The sequence below is a fragment of the Schistocerca gregaria genome, chromosome 3 (genome assembly GCF_023897955.1).
Source record: "Schistocerca gregaria isolate iqSchGreg1 chromosome 3, iqSchGreg1.2, whole genome shotgun sequence".
In the NCBI taxonomy this organism is placed as follows: Eukaryota; Metazoa; Arthropoda; class Insecta; order Orthoptera; family Acrididae; genus Schistocerca; species Schistocerca gregaria.
Window position 1 is genome coordinate 145902906 of NC_064922.1, and position 23889 is coordinate 145926794.

A 23889-nucleotide genomic window follows, 5' to 3' on the forward strand; every position below is an offset into this window, starting at 1 on the left:
CGGTTCTTGGGATTGATGTGAGGATCAGGTACGTGTGGGGATATGGCACAGATCTGTTTGTGTATTAGTTCTGGGGGGGGGGGGGGTGTATTGCCTGTCTGCAAAGGTCCTTGTGAGGCCTTCAGCATATTGGGCAAGGGAGTTATCATCACTACAGATCCGTCTGCCAAGGGTGGCCAGGGTGGATGGGAGGAATTTGATGTGAAAGGGGTGGTAGCAGTCAAAGTGCAGGTACTGTTGGTGACTGGTGGGTTTGATGTGAACTGAGGTGTGGATGGAGCCATCTGAGAGGAGGAGATCAACATCTAGAAAGGTGGCACGATGGACAGAGGGGCACCAAGTGAAATGGATGGGAGAGAATGTGTTGAGATTGTGTAGGGGTGAGGATAAGGTGTTCTGGCCGTGGGGTCCAGTTTATAAAGATGCCATCAATAAACCTGAACCAGACCAGGGATTTGGGGTTTTAAGTAGCTTGAAATGTTTCCTCTACCTGGATTATGAAGAGGTTGGCATAGGAGGAGGGTGCCATGCGGGTTCCAGTGGCTGTGCCACGAATTTGTTTGTGTATCTTCCCTTCAAAAGTGAAGTAGTTATGGGTTAGGATGTAGTTGGTTAGGTGCGATAACGTAGCACTTCTGCCTTTAGGTGAGTCGTCTCCTTTATCCCTGAATAATTTGTTACATTACAATCAGATTTTTTCCTTTTCCATTAGTTGCCTAATTGTAAAAACGAGGTCAGTTGTTCTTCCTGAAACTGGTGTTTTATCATTATTTATAGCCTCTTCACTGTAATCTTTTGTAATATCTTATGACATCGTTATTACAGGGTAATTCCTCTATAGCTCTGCAGAAGTTACAAAATGTAAACCTCTACTGGGATGATGACATCTCTGGCATATATAACATCCCACGCCATGGTCAAACATATTTCAGTAGTGGAAGCCAACAACATTTCTGCATCACCTTCAAAATTCTTAGCAAGCTGGCGTAATACTGTGTTTATATTCGTAGTAAAATAGCAGATGATATTTCTAGAATGAAATTTTCACTCTACAGTGGAGTGTGCGGTGATATGAAACTTCCTGGCAGATTAAAACTGTGTGCCGGACCGAGACTTGAACTCGGGACCTTTGCCTTTCGTGGGCAAGCGCTCTACCGACTGAGCTACCCAAGCATCACTCTCACCCCGTCCTCACAGCTTTAATTCCGCCGTTACCTCGTCTCCTACCTTCCAAACTTCACAGAATCTCTCCTGCACGAAAGGCAAAGGTCCCGAGTTCGACTCTCGGTCCGGCGCACAGTTTTAATCTGCCAGGAAGTTTCACAGCAGCTGATATGTCATGTTACACCTCTGTCAGTTTAAGAATATTTAACTGCAGTGTTACAGTGAAGGGGAAAAGCCCATAACTTCACTGTGTTTGCAAATGCAGAGTAGTTCATGAGCTACTCAGTTCATGTTGTCAAAAGACAAAAAAGTCAGAGTGTCTTGTAAACAGTAACCTTAGACATCTTCGGTTGTTTAGAATCTTCATTTATGAACTTGTAGTTTGGATGAACCTTTGATGTAGACATTCTGCATTGTCACTTTGGAGAGACACACACATCCACAGTAACATGCTCCCAAGCTACTTTTTACATTCAAAATGTCCTACATTGCTGTTTTATCTGACTTGCACCAGGTGTCATATTTTGACAAACATTGAAAATTTCTGTGTGCTCACAGAATTTTTGCGCTTTTGAAGGCACACTGTGATACAAACTGTTTCCTTCTGTGAGGCGATCTGTATATAAACTGAGACCATGATTCAGGTAGAAGCTAAGAAAATGTGCATATTCTTAACAACATACAGAAATTAAAAAAAAAATTGATTGGGTCTGGTATGTTTTAGTGAATAGTCTAGGAACTGAATTACCTTCTCCCTGTTCACATGGACTGATATAAAACTACCCATGAATAATGTTCACCATTTTGTGATCTGTACAAAGTTGAATGCAACCTATATAAGCCCAACAGGTCCCCATGGGGTCATTGTTGTTCCACTGTGAAAACCTCATTGCGAACAGCAACTACAAATTATTGCTACAGTTGTTATCTGTTTTTACATGTGAAAATTGTACAACTCCATGGAGAGAGAGAGAGAGAGAGAGAGAGAGAGAGAGAGAGAGAGAGAGAGAAAAAAAGGTCTGGGCATATGTGGGTTAAAGGCAACACTTGCTACACTTTCCTGTAGTTATTTGCTTTCTGGCCTGACTTGACTAAACGAATGGAGAGTTTGATAGGTCGGTCTCTCTCTCTCTCTCTCTCTCTCTCTCTCTCTCTCTCTCTCTCTCTCTCTCTCTCTCTGTGTGTGTGTGTGTGTGTGTGTGTGTGTGTGTGTGTGTGTGTGTGTGTGTGTGTGTGTGTAGACTCTGACTTAGTAGGGTCTAATGGGTGTAGAGTGCGGAAGTTATCTTAATAATGTTAAGCGTGCACAAGATCTACATCGATACTCCACAAACCCCAGTATGGTGTGTGTAGGAGAGTACCCTGTACCACTACTAAGTGGTTTCCTGTTCCACTCACAAATAGAGCAAGGGAAAAACGACTGTCTAAATACCTCAGTAGGGACACTAATTTCTCATATCTTATCTTCGTGGTCATTATGCACTATGTATGTTCCGAGCAGTGGAATTGTTCAGCAGTCAGCTTCAAATGCCAGTTCTCTAAATTTGCTCAACAGTATTTCTCGAAAAGAACATTGTCCTACTTTTAGGGATTCCCGTTTGTGTTCCCAAAGAGTCTCTGTAACACTTACGTGGTGTTCAAACCTGCTGGTAACAAATCTATCAGCCCGTCTCCGAATTGCTTCTATGTCTTCCTTCAATCTGACCAGTCCTTTACAGGTGAACCACTCTTTCCTAAAATTATCCCAATAAACTGAAGATGACCATCTGTCTTCCCTACCACCGTTCTCATGTGCTTGTTCCATCTCGTACCACTTTGCAACATTACGCCCAGATACTGAACTGCATTAACGTACACTTTTCCACATTTATGGCTAGCTACCCTTCATCACACCAACTGGAAATTTTGTCAACATTGTCTTCTATCTTCCTACAGTCACTCAACTTCAATACCTTAACTGTACACCACACTGTCACGAGCAAACAGCCGCAGGTTGCTGCCCACCCCATCTGCCAAATCATTTATATATAGAGAACAGCAGCAGTCCAATCATAGTCCGCTGGGGCACTCCTGATGATACCCTTGTCTCTGATGAACACACTCTGTCGAGGACAACATACTGGGTTCTGTTATTTAAGAAGTCTTGGAGCCACTCGCATAGCTGTGAACTTATTCCATATGCTCGTACCTTCATTAACAGCCTGCACTAGGGCACCATATCAAATGCTTTCATGAAATTTAGAAATGTGGAATCTGTCTGTTGCCCTTCATCCGTAACAGTGTATCATGTGAGAAAAGGGCAAACTGAGTTTCACACGAGCAATACCTTCTAAAACCATGTTGATTTGTGCACATAAGCTTCTCGGTCTCAAGAACGTTTATTATATTTGAACTGAGAATACGTTCAAAGATTCTTCAGCAACAGATGTCAGGGATATTGGTCTGTAATTTTGTGGATCCATTCTTTTACCCTTCTTGTATACTGGAGTCAACTGTACCTTTTCCCAGTTGCTTGGGACTTTGTGCTGGGCAAGAGATGCACAGTAATTTGTAAAATTGAACAGGAATTCCATCTGGACCTGGTGATTTATATGCTTTCAAGTCTTTCAGTTGTTTCTCTACACCAGCAATGCTTAGTGTGGAGAGACGCATAAAACGAGTCTTTAGACTGATGACTATAATGACAGTAACAAAAACAGTACTCATTTGGACTTACCTTGTCTTATGAAGCCTTGAGGTTTAAAGTTTTCATTTTCTAAAACCATAAGTGTTCACAATAACTCATTACAAATTGTGTTTATGTGTGTATTTTGCTTCTTGTAACCATGAAACTGTATTTATTAGGGTTTTAATATTGCAAAGTAAAATCATAACAAAACATCAGTTTGAATAGGATGTAGTGTTTCTGGACTAAAATTATCTGTTTTTATTGAAAGATATAATATTTTGTGTGAACTACTTTGTGTTATTTGTGTAAGTAAATTGAACTAGTAATAGTAAGAAAATTTCTAACATTTTTGCAGAATAAGGCATTAACAAATAACAATGATCCTTTTGGTGGGATGAATGAACATTCTGAAAATATTGGAGGATTTGATGGAGAAGATCTTTTCAGCAATGGTATGTATGTAAAACCTTAAATTGCAGTTGTATCTAGTGTAAAACAAGCAAGACAAGTATAAATGCAAATGTAATAATCTGTTACTCTAGCATTTAGTCTCATATGATAAGAGTAAGTTATTTAAATTCACTGTACCAGATGGTTATGATTAAAGTGCAGCTGCTCGCAGAGGTCCAGTGTGGGCTCCAATTATTACATGGCAGTGAAACTTTGTTGATATTCTAAAATGTTAATGCAGAGCTGATTTACACTAGGAAAAAAATGGATTTGAATTTTGGCCAACAGGTGCAAACCTGGTACTGTGACTACAAGAAGGATGTGTAGAAATGTTTCCATATGTTATGAATTAGACATGGTACATGGGCAGAAATGGTCAAACAAGTGAGAAAGGCATAATGTCAACATTATTATTAATTGTCCCTTACACAGTTCGTTGAGTATGAGCACCAGAGATGTCGATGAGATGCTGTACAGTGCCAGGTTTGCACCTGGTGGCCAGAATTGGAACAAATTGTTTTCCAGCATAAGTTGGTTCTGCATTAACACATTTGTATATCTATCGAGTTTCACTACCATGTGGTAATTACAGCCCACACTGGACCTTCAAGATTATCTGCACTTTCATTATAGCCACCTAGTACTGAACAGCTATGTTCCTAACTTAATGGTAGTAATTATTAAATCAAAATAAATATTATTTAAACATCCTGTTGATGAAAAGCCTGTTATAGCTGGAAGAGTGAGTACAGATAAGGAATTTAAAGAGCTATTTTTGTAGCAATCACTTTGAAAAGAAAGGGGAATGGGGGTGTGGGGGCAGGGGAGGGGCAGCTGCGCACTGCATGAATATTAAGAGCTCATATGGGCAAGCCAGCACTAAGCAAAGAAGATAAACCTGAAAGGTGAAGAAATATGTAGACGGGCTGCACATACAAATTGAACTTGGAAGATAATATCATAGACGGGGAAGAGGACGTAGGTGAAGATGATACATTGCGAGAAGTACTTGACAGATCCCTCAGAATTATTGACATCCTTGGGAGTGCCAGAAATGTTAAAACTATTCCACCTGGTGTGAAAGATATGAGATGAGGAAAAAAGTTCCAGAGTTCAAGACAAATGTTATAATTTCAATTCCAAATAAAGCAGGGCTGAAACATGTGAATATTACAGAACCATCAGTTTAATAAGTCATGGTTTCAAAATACTGACACAGATTACTTACAGAAGAATGGAAAAAATGGTAGAAACCAGTCTCAGGGAAGGTCAGTTTGGGATCCATGGAAAAAAAAGAAGACTGCATGAGGTTATACTCATTCTACTATTTATCTTAGAAGTTATACTGAAGGTAAACAAACCTGTATTTATAACATTTATAGACTTAGAGAAAGTTTTTGACACTTTTGACTGAAACACATGCTTCGAAATTCTGAAGATAGTAAGGAAAAGGTTATACATGGCTTGCACTGAAACCAAACAGCAGTTGTAAAAGTAAAGGGGCATAAAAGGGAAGCAGTGGTTGAGAAGGGAGCGAGAAAGGGTCTTAGCCTATTCTCAATGTTATTCAATATGCCCATTGAGCAAGCAGTTAAGGAAAGAAAAGAAAAATTCGGAGAAGGCATTAAAGCTTAGAGAGAGACAATAAAAAATGTTGTGCTTTGCCGATGTCATTTTAATTCTGTCAGAGACAGCAAAAGACTTGGAACAGCTGTTGAACAGAATGAATAGTGTCTTGAAAAGAGGTTACAAGATTAGTATCAACAAAAGTAAACCTGGAGTAATGGAATGTAGGTGAATTACTTCAGATTGAATTAGGAATAAGACACTAAAAGTAGACGAGTTTTGCTATTTGAGCAGTAAAATGGTAACGTCAGAAGTAGGGACATAAAAAGGCAGGCTAGCAATACCAGAAAACATATTTCTGAAAATTATGACTGGGTTAACATCTAATGCAAATTTAAATGCTAGGAAGTCTGTGGAGTGTAACCTTGTACAGAAGTGAAAAGTGGATGATAAGAAGTTTAGACAAGAAGAGAACAGAAGCACTTCAAATGGGATGCTATAGAAGAATGCTGTGCATTAGCTGTAGGCCACGTAACTAATGAGGTGGTACTGAATTGAATTGGGAGAAAATACATGTATAGCACAATTTGACTGAAAGAATAGATTTGTTTTATATTGCAGCAAAGTATAATGTGGGATTGTAAACAGTAGAGGGAGAGCAAGGGCTGAATACAGTAAGTAGGTTCAGATGGACCTATGTTGAAGTATTTATCCAGAGATGGTGAAGCTTGCACAAGGTAGACTAGTGTGCATTAAACTACTCTTTGGACTGGAGAGCAAAGCAACAATATTATTATAATTTTGTACAAGACATTTTCTATCAGCATACATTGGATATTGAGTTCTAACAAAATAGTGACATGTTGAAACAAATGTTATTTTCTTCAAAACTGAGACAGAAGCGTGTACCAAAAATAGCCTTTTGAAGATATTGCAAAATGACATGAACGCCGACAGAGTTTAATTGAGAATGTTAGCATCAGATTCAGATGAAAATTATATGTACCATTTTCGTTTCCCACCAATTTGGAAAACATGGTTCCGAGGAAAGTGTGTTTAAAATTTTAGGTTAAGTATTTATATTTAACTTCGCCTTCTGTAATCAGCAATCCATGGCCCATACAGTATTTCTTCTGGATTCGAAAGGAGGTCCTCCTCCACCTTTTATATGGCCATGGTTGTTTTTGCAGGCTTATTTGGCAGCTCCCCCCCCCCCCCCCCCTCATGAATCATGGACCTTGCCGTTGGTGGGGAGGCTTGTGTGCCTCAGCGATACAGATGGCCGTACCGTAGGTGCAACCACAACAGAGGGGTATCTGTTGAGGGGCCAGACAAACATGTGGTTTCTGAAGAGGGGCAGCAGCCTTTTCAGTAGTTGCAGGGGCAACAGTCTGGATGATTGATGGATCTGGCCTTGTAACATTAACCAAAACAGCCTTGCTGTGTTGGTACTGCGAACGGCTGAAAACAAGGGGAAACTACGACCGTAATTTTTCCCGAGGACATGCAGCTTTACTGTATGATTAAATGATGATGGCGGCCTTTTGGGTAAAATATTCCGGAGGTAAAATTGTCCCCCATTCGGATCTCCGGGCGGGGACTACTCAAGACGTTGTCGTTATCAGGAGAAAGAAAACTGGCGTTCTACGGATCGGAGCGTGGAATGTCAGGTCCCTTAATCGGGCAGGTAGGTTAAAAAGTTTAAAAAGGGAAATGGATAGGTTAAAGTTAGATATAGAGGGAATTGGTGAAGTTGGGTGGCAGGAGGAACAAGAGTTCTGGTCAGGTGAATACAGGGTTATACGTACAAAGTCAAATAGGGGTAATGCTGGAGTAGGCTTAATAATGAATAATAAAAAAAATAGGAGTATGGGTAAGCTACTACAAACAGCATAGTGAACGCATTATTGTGGCCAAGATAGACACGAAGCCCACGCCTACTGCAGTAGTACAAGTTTATATGCCAACTAGCTCTGCAGATGATGAAGAAATTGATGGAATGTATGATGAGATAAAAGAAATTACTCAGGTAGTGAAGGGAGATGAAAATTTAATTGTCATGGGTGACTGGAATTCGAGAGTAGGAAAAGGAAGAGAAGGAAACATAGTAGGTGAATATGGATTGGGGCTAAGAAATGCAAGAGGAAGGCTTCTGGTAGAATTTTGCTCAGAGTATAACTTAATCATAGCTAACACTTGGTTCAAAAATCGTGAAAGAAGGTTGTATACATGGAAGAACCCTGGAGATACGAAAAGGTATCAGATAGATTATATAATGGTAAGACAGAGATTTAGGAACCAGGTTTTAAATTGTAAGACATTTCCAGGGGCAGATGTGGACTCTGGTCACAATCTATTGGTTATGAACTGTAGATTAAAACTGAAGAAACTGCAAAAATGTGGGAATTTAAGGAAATGGGACCTGGATAAACTGAAAGAATCGGAGGTTGTACAGAGTTTCAGGGAGAGCATAAGGGAACAATTGACAGGAATGGGGGAAATAAATACAGTAGAAGAAGAATGGGTAGCTTTGAGGGATGAAATAGTGAAGGAAGCAGAGGATCAAATAGGTAAAAGACGAGGGCTAGTAGAGACCCTTGGGTAACAGAAGAAATATTGAATTTAATTGATGAAAGGAGAAAATATAAAAATGCAGTAAATGAAGCAGGCAAAAAGGAATACAGACATCTCAAAAACGATATCTACAGGAAGTGTAAAATGGATAAGCAGGGATGGCTAGAGGACAAATGTAAGGATATAGAGGTTTATCTCACTAGGGGTAAGATAGATATTGCCTGCAGGAAAATTAGAGAGACCTTTGGAGAAAGGAGAACCACTTGTATGAATATCAAGAGCTTTGATGGAAACCCAGGTCTGAGCAAAGAAGGGAAAGCAGAAAGGTGGAAGGAGTATATAGAGGGTCTATACAAGGGCAATGTACTTAAGGACAATATTATGGAAATGGAAGAGGATGTAGATGAAGATCAAATTGGAGATATGATACTGCGTGAAGAGTTTGGCAGAGCACTGAAAGACCTGAGTCAAAAAAAGGCCCCGGGAGTAAACAACATTCCATTAGAACTACTGACGGCTTTGGGAGAGCCAGTCCTGACAAAACTCTACCATCTGGTGAGCAAGATGTATGAGACAGGGAAAATTCCCTAAGACTTCAAGAAGAATATAATAATTCCAATCCCAAAGAAAGCAGGTGTTGACAGATGTGAAAATTACCGAACTATCAGTTTAATAAGTCACAGCTGCAAAATACTAATGCGAATTCTTTACAGACGAATGGAAAAACTTATAGAAGCCTACCTTGAGGAAGATCAGTTTGGATTCCGTAGAAATGTTGGAACACGTGAGGTAATACTGACCCTACGACTTATCTTACAAGAAAGATTAAGAAAAGGCAAACCTACGTTTCTGGCATTTGTAAACTTAGAGAAAGCGTTTGATAATGTTGATTGGAATACTCTCTTTCGAATTCTGAAGGCGGCAGGGGTAAAATACAGGGAGCGAAAGGCTATTTACAATTTGTACAGAAACCAGATGGCAGTTATAAGAGTCGAGGGGCAGTGGCTGGGAAGGGAGTGAGACAGGGTTGTAGCCTCTCCCCAATGCTATTCAGTCTGTATATTGAGCAAGAAGTAAAGAAAAAAAAGAAAAGTTCGGAGTAGGTATCAAAATCCACGGAGAAGAAATAAAAACTTTGAGGTTCGCCGATGACATTGTAATTCTGTCAGAGACAGGAAAGGACTTGGAAGAGCAGTTGAATGGAATGGACGGTGTCTTGAAAGGAGGGTATAAGATGAACAGCAACAAAAGCAAAATGGGGATAGTGGAATGTGGTTGAATTAAGTCGGTTGATGCTGAGGGAATTAGATTAGGAAATGTGACACTTAAAGTAGTAAAGGAGTTTTGCTATTTGGGGAGCAAAAAACTGATAATCGTTGATGTAGGGAGGATATAAAATGTAGACAGGCAATGGCAAGGAAAGCATCTCTGAAGAAGAAAAATTTGTTAACATTGAGTATAGATTTAAATGTCAGGAAGTCGTTTCTGAAAGTATTTGTACAGAGTGTAGCCATGTATGGAAGTGAAATGTGGATGATAAATAGTTTGCCCAAGAAGAGAATAGAAGCTTTCGAAATGTGGTGCTACAGAAGAATGCTGAAGATTAGATGGGTAGATCACATAACTAATGATGAGGTATTGAATAGAATTGGGGAGAAGAGGAGTTTGTGGCACAACTTGACAAGAAGAAGGGATCGGTTGGTAGGACATGTTCTGAGACATCGAGGGATCACCAATTTAGTATTGGAGGGCAGCGTGGATGGTAAGAATCGAAGAGGGAGACCAAGAGATGAATACACTAAGCAGATTCAGAAGGATGTAGGCTGCAGTAGGTACTGGGAGGTGAAGAAGCTTGCACAGGATAGAGTAGCATGGAGAGCTGCATCAAACCAGTCTCAGGACTGAAGACCACAACAATAACGTTTGGCAGCTTCTGTCATCTGCCACACTGTTTGCTCAATACATTATTTGTCTGCATCCATACAGAAGTTGTAATTGGCAGAGCCAATCTCAAGCTTGAACACTTTCAAAGTTTCCATAATGCTTGTTAGGACATTGCTGAAATTCCATGTTAACTAGTATTTTCCTGCCGTGAATGGTTTTTGGAGAAACGTTTTCACAAATACGGTTGGTTTTGGGCAAATCGTCTGTGTTCTGTTTCCTCTAGAAATGTCCTGAGACATGCACCTGGGTGCAAGCTGGCATTCAGCTTTTGGTTCATTGTGCTTGACAGTGATCTGGGATTCTTGTTGAGCTCTGCTGCTGGCACAGTTGCATTGTTAGCAACTACACTGGAGGATCCTAGACTTGACTGGCTTGGAACCCGGTGTCACAATTTAAGTTTTCTGTCATCTTTATTTCTACTGACTCTCTTTAACGCTGTCCCAATATCTGGAGGTCTCTACTAGATCTGTCATTTTTTCATAGTAATTGAATGATTAAGATCCAGACAGTGCTCACTGATGGCTGATTCAAGTTGCTTCTTCCATCCAAATGTGGCTCCAATGTTCTTGGCAGCTGATGCCCCCCATTCTAATCATTTGGTTTTCATAAACTCAGGTCATCTTTCACATTTCCCTGTAGTTCTCTTATTTTAGTAGGTGGGCAAAATGCGCACTTGTTATGTTTCATGAACGCACAATTGATGTTATGTTTCATGAGAATCCTGCTGATCATGGCACAAATAGATCCTACATAGGGCAGGTAAGCCACAGCCTTTGCTTTATCTTGCTCTTCTTCTCTATTATGTGGCAGAGTGGCTGGTTGAAAGGAATTTCAGTGTTCGACTGTGTGTTCAGTTTTGATGAAGATTGCTCATAGATGCTCTATTTCTGATGTCAAACTATATTGCGTTGAGAAGTTACATGTGCCTATTCTTCGGTGCTGGGTTATGACTGTTGCTAGCCTGTATAAATCATTGTTTGCAATACACACTGCAGCCAAACAATCCGTCTGCTCTCCTTTTGAGAGTACGTCCAGAATGGCAGCTGACCGTTGTTCTCCAGTTCCGTAGTGAACTTTGTATTTAGGTGGTACCAATTCCACAAAGACTGTGTGGATTGTTATAGATACATACAGAAGATATGCCATTATGTCTGATGTCAGCAACACTGGTGCAACTGCATACCCAGCAACTAAGAATTTGAAGAAATTGCTGTGCTCATATGTGGGAGAATTGTATTCATCACGTCTACAACTTGAAGTTCTTGCAATGTCTCAGGCAAGTACCTGTCATGGAATCTGATGCAATGCTGTCTCCCTGTGTAGTTAGATACCACTGAAAGACTCACAGGCACAATTGCAAAAAAATTTGACAATGCTTTGACAGACTTGTTCAGGCATACCAATCTGTTTATTGAGAAATTTTAGGAAAAAGCATTAGAGATTGTTAGATACAAACCCACATGCTTCTTTAGGTATGGATGATACTTTTATGATTTGGCCTCATGACAGGGGGAGGCTCAGTGAGGTCCTGGAATGTCGTAACTCATGCAACCCAAATATAAAGTTCACCATTGAGCTGGAAGAGAATAGTCAGCTGCCATTTCTGGATGTACTTGTGAAAAGAAGAGCAGATGGGTCATTTGATTACAGTGTGTGTCACAAACCAATGTGTTCTTTACTATGCCTTTGAGGTAGCAACTGTTACCACCCAGCACAGAAGAGAGAAGTTGTAAAGACATTGATGGACAAGGCACACGCTTCATCAGACCAAGATAGTTTGACATCAGAAATAGAGCATCTGCACTCAGTCTTCATCAGAAGTGGATACACAGTCTGATTCAGAAGGCTTTTCAACCAGCCACTTTGTCACATGACAGAAAAGAAGAGCAAGATGAAGCGAAGACTGTGGCTCATCCGTTTTATGTGGGATCTATTTCTGCTAAGATCAGCAGGATTCTCAAGAAACATAGCACTGTGTTCTGCCCACATACTAAAATAAAAGGACTACTGGGAAACATGAAGGATGTCCTGGATTTATGAAAACCAACTAGAACAGTTGGCATCAGCTGCCAAAAACCTCAAAGGCACACTCGGCTGGAACAGGTAACTTAAATCAGCCATTGGTGAGCACTGTCTGGAACTTAATCATTCCATTAACTATGAAAAAATGAGGGTTCTGGCACAAACCCCCAGATACTGGGATAGAGTTAAAAGAGAATCAATAGCAATAAAGGTGGCAGAAAACCTCATGATTTGTGACACTGGGCACAAATTCAGCAAAACCTGGGAATCGACAGTGCAGATACTGAGAGTGCAACAATGACAGCAGCAGTACTTGACATAAAGAATTGAGAATGTGGATGTGGAGTACAGACTCCAGATAGAGCACAAGGTAAACTGTACTGAAAACAGCACCAGCTCACTGCCAGCTGCCTCAGGTCGAGGATGCTTTTTAATTGTAGCTATAGTTACAATATGTGTAATCATAATGTAGTGGCTTAACGGTAAAATTGTGAACTCATATCCCAGGATTAATCAGAACTGAGGCATTATAAACCCTTCAGTTGTGCTATGGTTGCCCAGATATGCAGAAATATCCAGTCAGTTTGTACTGTCCTAGCTGCTCAGTGCAGTTCCAAGGAAACTAACACTCTATCTTTTTAAATGTTCTGTTGTTGCGGCCTTTAGTCCGAAGACTGGTTTCCCACATCTGCCCATGCTATTCTTTCCTGTGCAAACATCTTCATCTCCAAACAACTACTGTAACATACATCCTTCTGAATCTGCTTATTATATCCATATATCCATCTCTTGGTCTCCCTCTACAATCTCCACCCCCCCCCCCCCACCCCACCCTGCCCTGCCACCACTTCCCTCAACATTTCTCTTCAGTGCTAAATTGATGATCCCTTGATGTTTCAGAATGTGTCCTAACAACCAATCCCTTTTTGTAATCAAGTTGTGCCCCGAATTTCTTGTCTGCCCAATTCTGTTCAGTGCCATATCATTAGTTACAAGATCTACCCATCTAATCTTCAGCATTCCTCTGTACTACCACATTTCAAAAGCTTCTATTCTCTTCTTGCCTAAACTATTTATCATCTGTGTTTCACTTGCATAATTTGTTGACCAAATAGCAAAACTGAACTATTACTACAAGTATCTCATTTGCCATTATGTAATCAGTCTGAAACATCACAGTGCCTCCAGGCCTCTTCCACATATACAACCTTCTTTCATGAATCTTAAACGAAATGTGCCCAATGAATGAATCTCCATTCAGTAGAATGCCAAGTTTTTTCCTTGTGATGACATCCTCTGCAGTAGGCCTCGCCCAGGGATCCGAATAAGGAACTATTTTACCTCTGAAATATTTTACCGAGGACAATGACATCATCATTTAAAAATACAGTAATGCAGCATGCCCTTAGGAAAAATTGCAGCTGTAGTTTCACTTGCCTTCAGCTGTTCACAGTACCAGCACAGCAGGGCTGCTGTGCTTGATGTTACAAGGCTAGATCGGTCGATAATCCAGACTGTTGCACCTGCAACTACTGAGAAGGCTGCTGCCCCTCTTCATGAGCCATACATTTGTCTGCCCCCCTAAACATATAACACTCTGTTGTGGTTGCACCTACAGTGTGGCTATCTGTGCCACTTAGACATGCAAGCCACCCAACCGATGGCAAAGTCCATTGTACATGTCTCTTTTTTTTTATTTAATAAAATTTTAAAAAGAGATTATGGCATGACTCCTTTAACTGAAATACATTTTGAGTGTTGTGGAAAATAAAAATAGTCTTGGAGAACTTCCCCTTTTGTATTAAAATGGATCGAAAAATTAACAGATAACCTGTAAGTTATTCATAACTGGATAATAGGAAACTTATAATAATAATAATAATAATAATAATAATAATAATAATAATAATACTGTACATTGACATGAAATAAAAGGCTCTCTGTTTACAAGTCATAACTAAGCCCCCAGTTCTCAACTGCTCTGTCAACCTCATACTTCACATGGTCAGCTTTGCCTATTTGAACTTGGTGGTCACCTTCTTGTAGCTTTCTTGGTACTGTGGACCTGCTGTGCAGTGCCACTATTTCTGCCCCCATGACTTCGTCTCTGTCTGCAGAGGGTCAAGGACTGTAAGAGTGCTCAGGTTTCTGCCAATTATTTATGTAATTATGTAAACGGTGTATTGTTAACTCTTCTGTGTTTTATGTTCTCTTTTTCTCTACATACAACTTCAATGACAAATCCTGGTGGACAGGTCTCAGATATTTTTAAAATACACACTTATTGCTCTGACATTAGCCAGAATTGAGAGATGGTTCTAGTAACTGTTCATTATTTGTTTTCTTCTTCATTGACACACTTGTGCACTTCTTTTTGCTCCTTGTCCTCCAAGGCACTGCCAAGCTACAACATCCCAAAGAAGCAGTGCTTCACCACGACTGGTGGAGCATTTTATTCTCCATCATGCTTTGCCAGTGTCTGAAGCTGACATTCCCACAGTTCATCTGCACAAACATAAAGCGGGGGTGCACACAGAGGAATTGTCTCCACTTGACAACTATCTAAAATACATTTTCCACTCTAACAAACATCTTTTGTTGGCCGAAGAGGATAATAGTGGAATATGTTACGCTGAAGAATTTTCATGTTGCACTACAGATTCTTTCACTTACATAAAAGATGTCATGAAACTCGGATTACATTACTTATTACAATCCTCCTATAATCTACAAGTTTCATTAAATGATTATCATTAGTTAACTTATGGTGTTATAAGACCAAACTTCATTTTCTTCCTTCATTGCAAAAATAAAAAGGAAGTGTCTGATTACATTTACTGTATCAGTTGTTTCAGCTGATAGCTATTTTGTTTAACAATAGTACTTAACAGTGTTCATTTTCATGTTAAATAAGTGGCATCATCTAATTCAGTTTTCAGGAAGAAAAGTTATGTCTTGTAATATTTTCATTGCTCTTTTAAAATTGTTGGTTCAGCTTGCTAGCAGGTTTTTATCTAACCCAGAAATTGTTTAATATTGGGGGGGGGGGGGGGGGGGGGAGGCGTTTATGGATGACCCCCTTCTTGAAAGTTTTCTTTTATTATTATTATTATTTTTTTTTTAATCTGGCTTCATCGTTATTTTGTTACTTCTACTCAAAATACTTTTTTCTGCTATCAAGTCATTGTCTATAACAATATAAGGTTCTTGAATTTATTGAAGCGGAAAAGGAAGAAGGTTTTTTTTCCCATAAGGAGCAACGTGCTGACATTTCACCCTACACTAATTTCCACGTTTTCCAATCTCAAACTCGTGGTAACTCAACATGTACAGAAAAGAAACTTAAAAAATCAATGATTAGCCAGGTGAGTCTATTTACTTTTTGTCTCTTTTGCAGAATACTTCAGCAGTGTTACTGATTGTCACATTACAGCTTCCTACCTTTGCAAGTACTGCACTTATGCCTTATCCATCAGACAGATGCTGTTTACATACATGGTTATCTTCATAATGAGTGCTCCCTTCTTTTTCCTTCCTCCCTTACCAAAGCCATTAATGCTTGCTTATGAGAGGCAACACTGATGCTTGCTGTCAAAGCATTCTCCAGACAGTTTGTGTGCCATACCATTGCATCTCCATAAACTTGTTTGCATTCCAGCTTCTATTTTCTGTGCAGTTGCTGGCACCCTTCCTCCTTCCCTTGTTTGATTGACATTACTAACAAGTGCATCTTAACGTAATACCCATAACCATGTCTTAGACAATTATTTTTTTTTTTTTTTTTTACTTGTTATCCTGTACCGTCTCTCGGCATAACCTGTGCAAGCAACTTGTAATTGCTGTAATCTGTATTCTTTGTTCCACTCATATATGCCCATATATTCTCAAATGGATTTAAATGAGCATGATATGGAGGAAGCCTGATTAATCTATGTCCTATAGCATAAGTCAATTCATTGACATGGTAGCTTGGCATTCTTGGCTTGTACAGCATTACAAGTTCTGTTAACTCTGCATTATTCATCTCAGATTCAACTTTATCTGGTGGAATATGTTTTGCACCCAGAGTAAAATATCCACTTTCCTCCATTGCATTGTTGGGGATTTATACCTCACAGTTCGCCTTCGTAGCGTAGCGTAGCGTAGCGGTAGCATTACCCCCTAACATGTTGGGAGCCCAGGTTCGATTCCCAGCAGGGGACTGGGTGTTGTGTGCCCTTCATTATCATTTTTATCATCATTGACCCGCAAGTCGCCGAAGTGGGGTCAACTAAGAAAAAAAGGACTTGCAATATGGCAGCCAAACATCCTCGAATGGGGACTCCTAGCCAACAATGCCATACGATCATTTCCATTTTTTTTTATGCCTCACAACAGAGTGATGCGGTGGATAGTCCATTACTGTTGTTGAATTCCAAGGAATATTTTGAAGCAGAACATTAGAAGATCACTTTCTGAAAACTTTGGCATTCATTTTCTCATGAGAATTGTCTTGCTTCTTGGGATAGACAACAATAAACAGTTTAGAACGGAGCTGTGAGCAGAGCCATTGTGAAGAAGGGTGATTATGCTGCTTCCCTGGCCTAATAGTGTGTTCGTCGTTTCTTGTGCTGTGTTGTCCATCCACATCTTTTTCAGTGTGTGACGTTTCTAGCTGCATGATGTCTTTGAATGCATTCAGAAATTGCCCTTCTCGGGTCACTTTGTCTCAGACAGTCATCATCATGAGAAGTGACACAAAGTTTTCATGTCGAAAACAGAGCTTATGAAGACAATTTCAAAGTGACAACTCACTGTCATTGAACAGCTCTTCTGCTTTGATAATTAAAAGAAGTTTATGGTGGTAGACAAGGGTGACGCGCTACTTTGGAACTGAAATATTTTTGTTTATTACTATTGTTAATTTTTTAAATAAACCAGAAAAATTGCATAACTGACTTTAGACCTTTATTGTACATCCTTAAGACTGCAATAATTTTTTTTTTAAGATACTTGTTCGAGAGGACACTACACATCAGCAAAGAAAGGCCTTCATGGAGCGCCACAACTTTCAACCTAGAACAAAATTTCAAAAACTGCTTTGAAATTGATAATATTGTCTAACGTACAATGGTTGAGTGAAAAGTAATGCCTCCATCTTCATTAATTCGATTTGAATAGGAATATTTTAATAAACCAAATGCAGAAATAATCCTTAGAATGTGATCTTTAATTATCACTATTCACTTTTCCACAAAATCACTAGCCAATTCGATATATTTCTGCCAATGATGAAAAAGTTTTCGGAAGCCATCATGGAAGAAGTTGACACTCTTTTTCTGCAACCACAGTCTCACAGTTCTCTCAACGTCTTCATCAGAAGCATAATGATGTCCCCACAGATAGTCTTTTGTTATTGGGAACAGATGGAAGTCAGGCGGTGCTAAATCTGGACTGTATGAAGGACGTCGTACGGTGGTGAGATTCAGTTTCTGAAGTTTTGCTGTGGTGGCACATGAAGTGTGTGGTTTGGCATTGTCATGCTGCAGGAAAACATTTCCCTTTTCCTTTCGAACCCTTGTTAGCTGTCATTTCAGAGTTTGCAGTGTTGTGATGTAACGCTCTGAATTTATTGTTGTTCCACGATCAAGGAAATCAACATGGATAACATCATCTGTGTCCCAGAACACTGTGGCCATGATTTTTCCAGCTGAGTGTGTCAGTATTCCATAGCTGTAATGGTGTTCCCACATTTTTTCTCCTGTCACAATTGAATGGAGAAAGGCTTAACCTTCATTCTCATAATGCAAGAGGAGTTGCTGGCAAATTTACACTCGCACGTGCGCGCGCGCGCACACACACACACACACACACACACACACACACACACACACACACACACACACACACACACATCCATCTGCACACACACTGACACAACCTCAACAAAAACAAAAAAAAAAAAAAAAAAGAAAACGCAATCTTCTTACGGTGTGCTCCGCGCCTATAAGATGCATGGCTGTTGGGGTGGAACAGTCGCAAGCGGGCAACCTGTGGGGCACCTGCCGCATCCCAGTTGTATAAGGCTTACTCAGGCATGCAGACCTTTAGTTCTCTAGCTACTCGTGGGATCGCAATGGACCCTTCAATCTCTATATTTCCTCCTACCAGTGGCTTGGGTGGGCCACTGGTAGGAAAACACACCCCATCGAAAAAGCGGCTACGCGCTGCGAGTCCTCTAGCGCCTGATGTTGCTAGAGATTTAACAGACTGTCGTAACGGAGCACATGCTGATAATCAGAATGTGTTTTTGATTATTAAACGGAAGGAGGGAAGCTTTGAGAGGGTTTCTCCCTTTTACATCCACAAGGGTCTTGAGGGAATTGCAGGAACACTGAAATCTGTGAAGCGACTGCGCAATGGGACTCTGTTAGTTGAGCCTTCTAGTTCCCATCAAGTCGCTTCCCTTCAGAAAGCAACCTGTCTAGGAGAGTATGCTATTGAGACCGAGCTCCACTGCACTTTGAATTATAGTAAGGGTGTTGTGACGTATAGGGACTTGGTGGATATCCCCATAGACGAGTTAAAATCCGAGTTGGCTGACGAAGGTATTGTTGACATGCAGCATATTATGAAACTAGTCGGTGGGACCTCGTCAGTTGTCCGAGACTCCCAGAGCATGTTAAAGTGGGGTTCTTAAGTTTGCCAGTACGGCCATATTTCCCCAACCCAATGTGCTGTTTTAAATGTCAGTGCTTTGGGCATACTACGTTGGGGTGCAATGGGATAGCCACTTGTGGTAAATGTGGTCAGCCTGCCCATGACGGAGCCAATTGTTCATCGCCTGTGAAGTGCGTGAATTGCTCTGGGAGTCACCCTGTCTGGAGCCAGGTCTGCCCCATCTATCTCGAAGAACGGAAGATACAGGAAATTAAAACATCTAAGCACATCCCCTATGGTAAGGCCAAGAAGCTCTTTAAGGCCATGCAACCTCCTGTGTTTTCAACATCTTTCGCTTCCGCTCTGAAAAAACAGGTACAAATAGCCGCTGTTGCTACGCAAACGGAGGTTGCTAGTGTTAGCACTAATACCTGCGTTTGCCAGTGCACTTGTGCTGCTGCGGTTGTTTTGCAACCTGCGGCTCTCCCCGCAACGTCGGACAAGGCAGTGGTTGCTGACATAGGGGTCCTTTTGCCCCTCCCCATATGGCACCTTCTGCCCAGGCGAGTAAAGCTCCAACTGATGACAAGGTTCTGCATTCTAAGCCCCCAGACGAAGACGCCGAAGGTGAAGGTTTTGCCACCTGAGGAGACTAGTCAGGGTCGGTCCGATGACAAGGCCATCATACTGTCTGACATCTCCCGTGGGTCGTCATCGGAGCTTATGGACATTGATGTCGACCGGGGGTGATCTTCTCGCCCCAGGAATAAATCTCCGGCCAGTACGGGCTCTCCTCCAAAGCTCAGAGGCAGGGTGAAAATTCAAGCACCCTGATCACTGGCTCCTATATTACAGTGGAACCTGAATGGGTTCAGGACGCATGTGGCCGAATTACAACTTCTTGTATGAGAGCGCCCTTTGTGTTTATGTCTCCAAGAGACACATTTTCGGGCCACTGATGCACCTCCTTTACGGGGCTATACCGTATATCGAAAAGATGATCTGACGGGGGAAAGGGCAAAGGGTGGTGTTGTGGTTTTTGCCCGTGACATGCACCCCTCATCTGAGCTCCCTCTCGTTACAGACTTGCAGTTGCAGTTGACATTCTTGTGGGTCGGAGGCTCACAGTCTGTTCAGTTTATTTACCGCCTCAGGATGCAATAGACTCTGAGGCTCTCACAGACCTTATTAGCCAACTCCCCCGCCCATTTCTTCTTCTGGGGGACTTCAATGCTCATGATGTCTTATGGGGCTCTCCGACTACTTGCCCCAGGGTTCGCATTCTGGAAATCCTCATGATGTCTGAAGAACTGTGCATCCTTAACTCTGGTGCTCCCACTCATTTCTGTACTGCTTCAGGGTCGTCATCAGCTATTGACCTTTCCTTTTGCTCTCCAGCGTTCGCGGATTCTGCGTTGTGTGAGGTTGCTGCTGACGTCCATTCTAGTGACCACTTCCCCTTTTGGATTCGCCTCGTCGATGAGGCTATAGCATTACCAGTGCAGCCCCGGTGGCACCTCTGCAGAGCTGACTGGACACTTTTCAGCCAACTGGCTGTTTTGGAACACCGCGTCCACGAATGGGTAGACCATGTTACAGCAGTGATCTCCCATGCTGCTGAATTGTCAATCCCACGGTCATCCAGTCATCTCAAGAGGCGTCCTGTCCCTTGGTGGACCACTGAGTGCCGCTCAGCCATGCGAGCCCGCCGTACAGCTCTGCGCTGCTTAAAGTGCCGTCCCTCAGCTGACAATCTTGCGGCCTTTCGGGTGGCAAGGGCCAAAGCGCGGCGTGTGATAAAGAGAGCAAACGACGGTCATGGCAATTGTTCTTGAACTCCATCTCCCACTCCACCAGTTCTACGAAAGTATGGGAAGCCATCAGGAGGATTTCCGGGAAACTCAGCCAACTACCTGTCACGGTATTGCTGCATCAGGGATGTCTCCTCACGGTGCCGAGACACATTGCCCAGAATCTTTTGCGGAATCTACCGTCACTATTAACTGTGATCCAGATTTCTGCCACTACCGCACTGCCATCGAGAGGGGTTACTTGGACTTCAGGTCTCCAAATTCTGAACCCTACAACTGCCCCTTTGCAATGTGGGAACTGGATTTGGCGCTGTCTGTGGTTCATGATACTGCACCTGGTCATGATCAAATCCGGTACAGCATGCTGCGGCACTTGTTGCTGCCATCCAAGGAAGTCCTCCTGAATTGTTTTAATATGATACGGTTATCCGGCACATACCCTGCCTCGTGGAGGGAGGCGATTTTGATTCCCCTCCTCAAACCGGGAAAGGACCGAACACCTCCCAGTAGTTATCGAAGTATTGCTTTGACGAGCTGTGTCGGGAAGACGTTGGAACGCATGGTCAACCGTCGCCTGGTTTGGCAGCTCGAGACCAGGTAGCTCCTTAGTCCCTCTCAGTGTGCCTTTCAGAGATGTCGTTCAACTATCGACAACTTGACCTTGCTTGAGGCGGCCATCCAACAGGCCTTCCTACGTAACCAGCAATGTCTAAGTGTATTCTTTGATATTAATAAGGCGTATGACACTACTTGGCGCCACTTTATCCTCAATCAACTCCATGAGTGGGGCTTTTGTGGCCGTCTCCCCATCTTCATTTGGTCCTTTCTTTCCCACTGCCTCTTTCGATATCGGGTTGGTAATGTGCTATCTGATTTGTACGTGCAGGAGAATGGTGTTCCTCAGGGAAGCGTTTTAAGTGTCACCCTCTTTGCCGTCGCCATTAACAGTATCACGTCCACTATCCGGAGTCCTGCCCAATGCTCCTTGTTTGTGGACGATTTTGCTGTTTTCTGTTCTCCCTCCAGTCTTGTCACTGCTAGTCGGCAGTTGCAGCTTACGATAAAGCGATTAGAGGCATAGACTGCGAAGACGGGTTTTACCTTATCTGCAGACAAATGTGTGTGTGTGTGTGTTCATTTTAATCGTTCTCGGCCTCTTTTTACCTCCCCTGAATTGCGTCTGAGGGACACCGTTCTTCCTTTTAGAGACTCTGTGAGGTTCCTGGGCCTCACTTTTGATTCCAAGTTGTCGTGGTTGCCTCACCTTAAAGACCTCAAGGTGCGGGCCCTGAAGGCACTGAATATTTTGAAGAGTCTGAGCCATCGGTCCTGGGGAGCAGATCGGGCGCGTCTGCTGCAGTTTTATAGGGCTTTCGTCTGATAGCGTCTTGACTACGGTTGCACCGTTTATGGGTCAGCAAGGCCGCCTTATCTGAAGATTCTTGACGCAGTAAACCATGAGGGTATCAGGCTGGCCACTGGTGCCTTCCGTACCAGTCCCATCCCCAGCCTGTGCGCTGAGGCAGGGGAACTGCCACTCGCCATCCCGCCGAAACTCCTCATGGTGCGACGGGTGTGTCAATTCCTTGCCTGTTGTACCTCCCCTGCGTACCCTACCATTGCCCGACTGCCTATGGAACGTCTCTCTTCCAGTCGTCCCAGGGCAACGAGACCATTTGGGATTCGTGCCAAGCATTTGCTTGAGTCCCTTGGTGTGGAGCGTGTAGCCCCACAAAGACAAGGTTTTACCCACCTGCCTCCCTGATTGCTCCAAAGGCCCAGCGTCCTTTTAGACTTGTCAGAGTACCGGAGGAGCTGCACTCCTGCGTTTGTTTTTACCTCCTTATTTTCCAATATTTTACACCAGCATCCCGACCGTGTACCAGTATTTACGGATGGCTCTAAACAGGGGAAGTCTGTTGGTTGCGCTGTTGTTTTCCCTGATCGAGTCGTCAAGTTACGGCTTCCTGCGGCATTTACCATCTTTGATGCCAAATTGTTTGCGATTTTGTGGGCATTGGAGCGGATTAGATGTGTTCCCAGTCTGATGTTCCTCATCTGTTCTGACTCCCTTCAGACCATGCAACACTTGTACCCAGCGGATACGGTCGTCCAGAACATCCATGATGCCCTACTCCACCTGCAACGGCGGCAGGGGAAGGAGGTTTGTTTCTGCTGGGTGCCGGGGCACGTGGGTATTAGGGGAAACGAACTGGCGAATGTGGCTGCCAAAGATGCATCATGTTCCCTCCCTCACGTTGTCTAATGTGCCGTCCCCCTCCATGCTGTTACCACCCTCCTGCGTTTTCGTGTTATGCATCAATGGGAAGAGGAGTGGCTGGCAGTCAGTGAAAATAGCTGCGTCTGGTCAAGGCCAACACGCGGTCATGGCATACGTCCTACCAGTCATGCAGGCAGGATGAGGTTCTCCTGACTCACCTCCGCATTGGGCACAGTCCCTTAACGCATGGTTTTTTACTCCGGCCCAAGGACCCCCCCCCCCCCCCCCCCCCCCAATCTGTGGAGTCCAGATTACTGTCCGCCACATTTTACTTGACTGTCTTTTATTCTCTGACCAGAGGGCAGTGGTTTCTTTGCCACCGGATTTGCCCTCTATTTTGCAAGACGACGCAACGACTGTGGTTTTGTGTCCTGTCCAATTTGTGCCCTCGGATTTTTAGGGAGAGCGTTTTAATGTGCTCCTTGGTGACTGGCTCACCCAGGTTTTAGGTAAGAGGTCCGCCAGTAACGATTACCTCCTTGTTTCCCTTCGATTTCTGTTCTCTTTTCCTTGTGTTTCCTTTCCTTTTTTAGTGCGTTCCCTCTCCTCTTGTTTTGCCTCCATATGCGAGGATTTGGAACTGCGTCAGGTCTGTGTCTTTTAGCTGTTCCCCTTGTACGCTGTTCGTCTTAGTCCCTTCACTGCATGTGTTCCTGTTTTCATGCGTTTGGGCACTGATGACCACACTGTTTAGCGCCCGTAAACCTCAAGCACACACACACGTACACTTCCAAGACCCTCGTCACAGCTTTTTGGACCCCTTGTGTTGT

General features: G+C 42.5%; 1 protein-coding gene across 13 annotated transcripts in view; it reads left to right on the forward strand.

The window, feature by feature from the left end:
• LOC126354419 (epidermal growth factor receptor substrate 15-like 1) overlaps positions 1 to 23889 on the forward strand; it is a 188561-nt gene that overhangs the window by 87408 nt on the left and 77264 nt on the right. For all 13 annotated transcript variants that reach the window (XR_007565323.1, XR_007565325.1, XR_007565326.1 and 10 more), the window contains one exon: positions 4188 to 4284. Coding sequence is in view for 9 of the 13 variants with exons in the window: in XM_050004045.1 (XP_049860002.1) it covers positions 4188 to 4284 (97 nt within the window). In the remaining 4 variants the exon portion in view is untranslated. The remainder of the gene's footprint in view (positions 1 to 4187; positions 4285 to 23889) is intronic.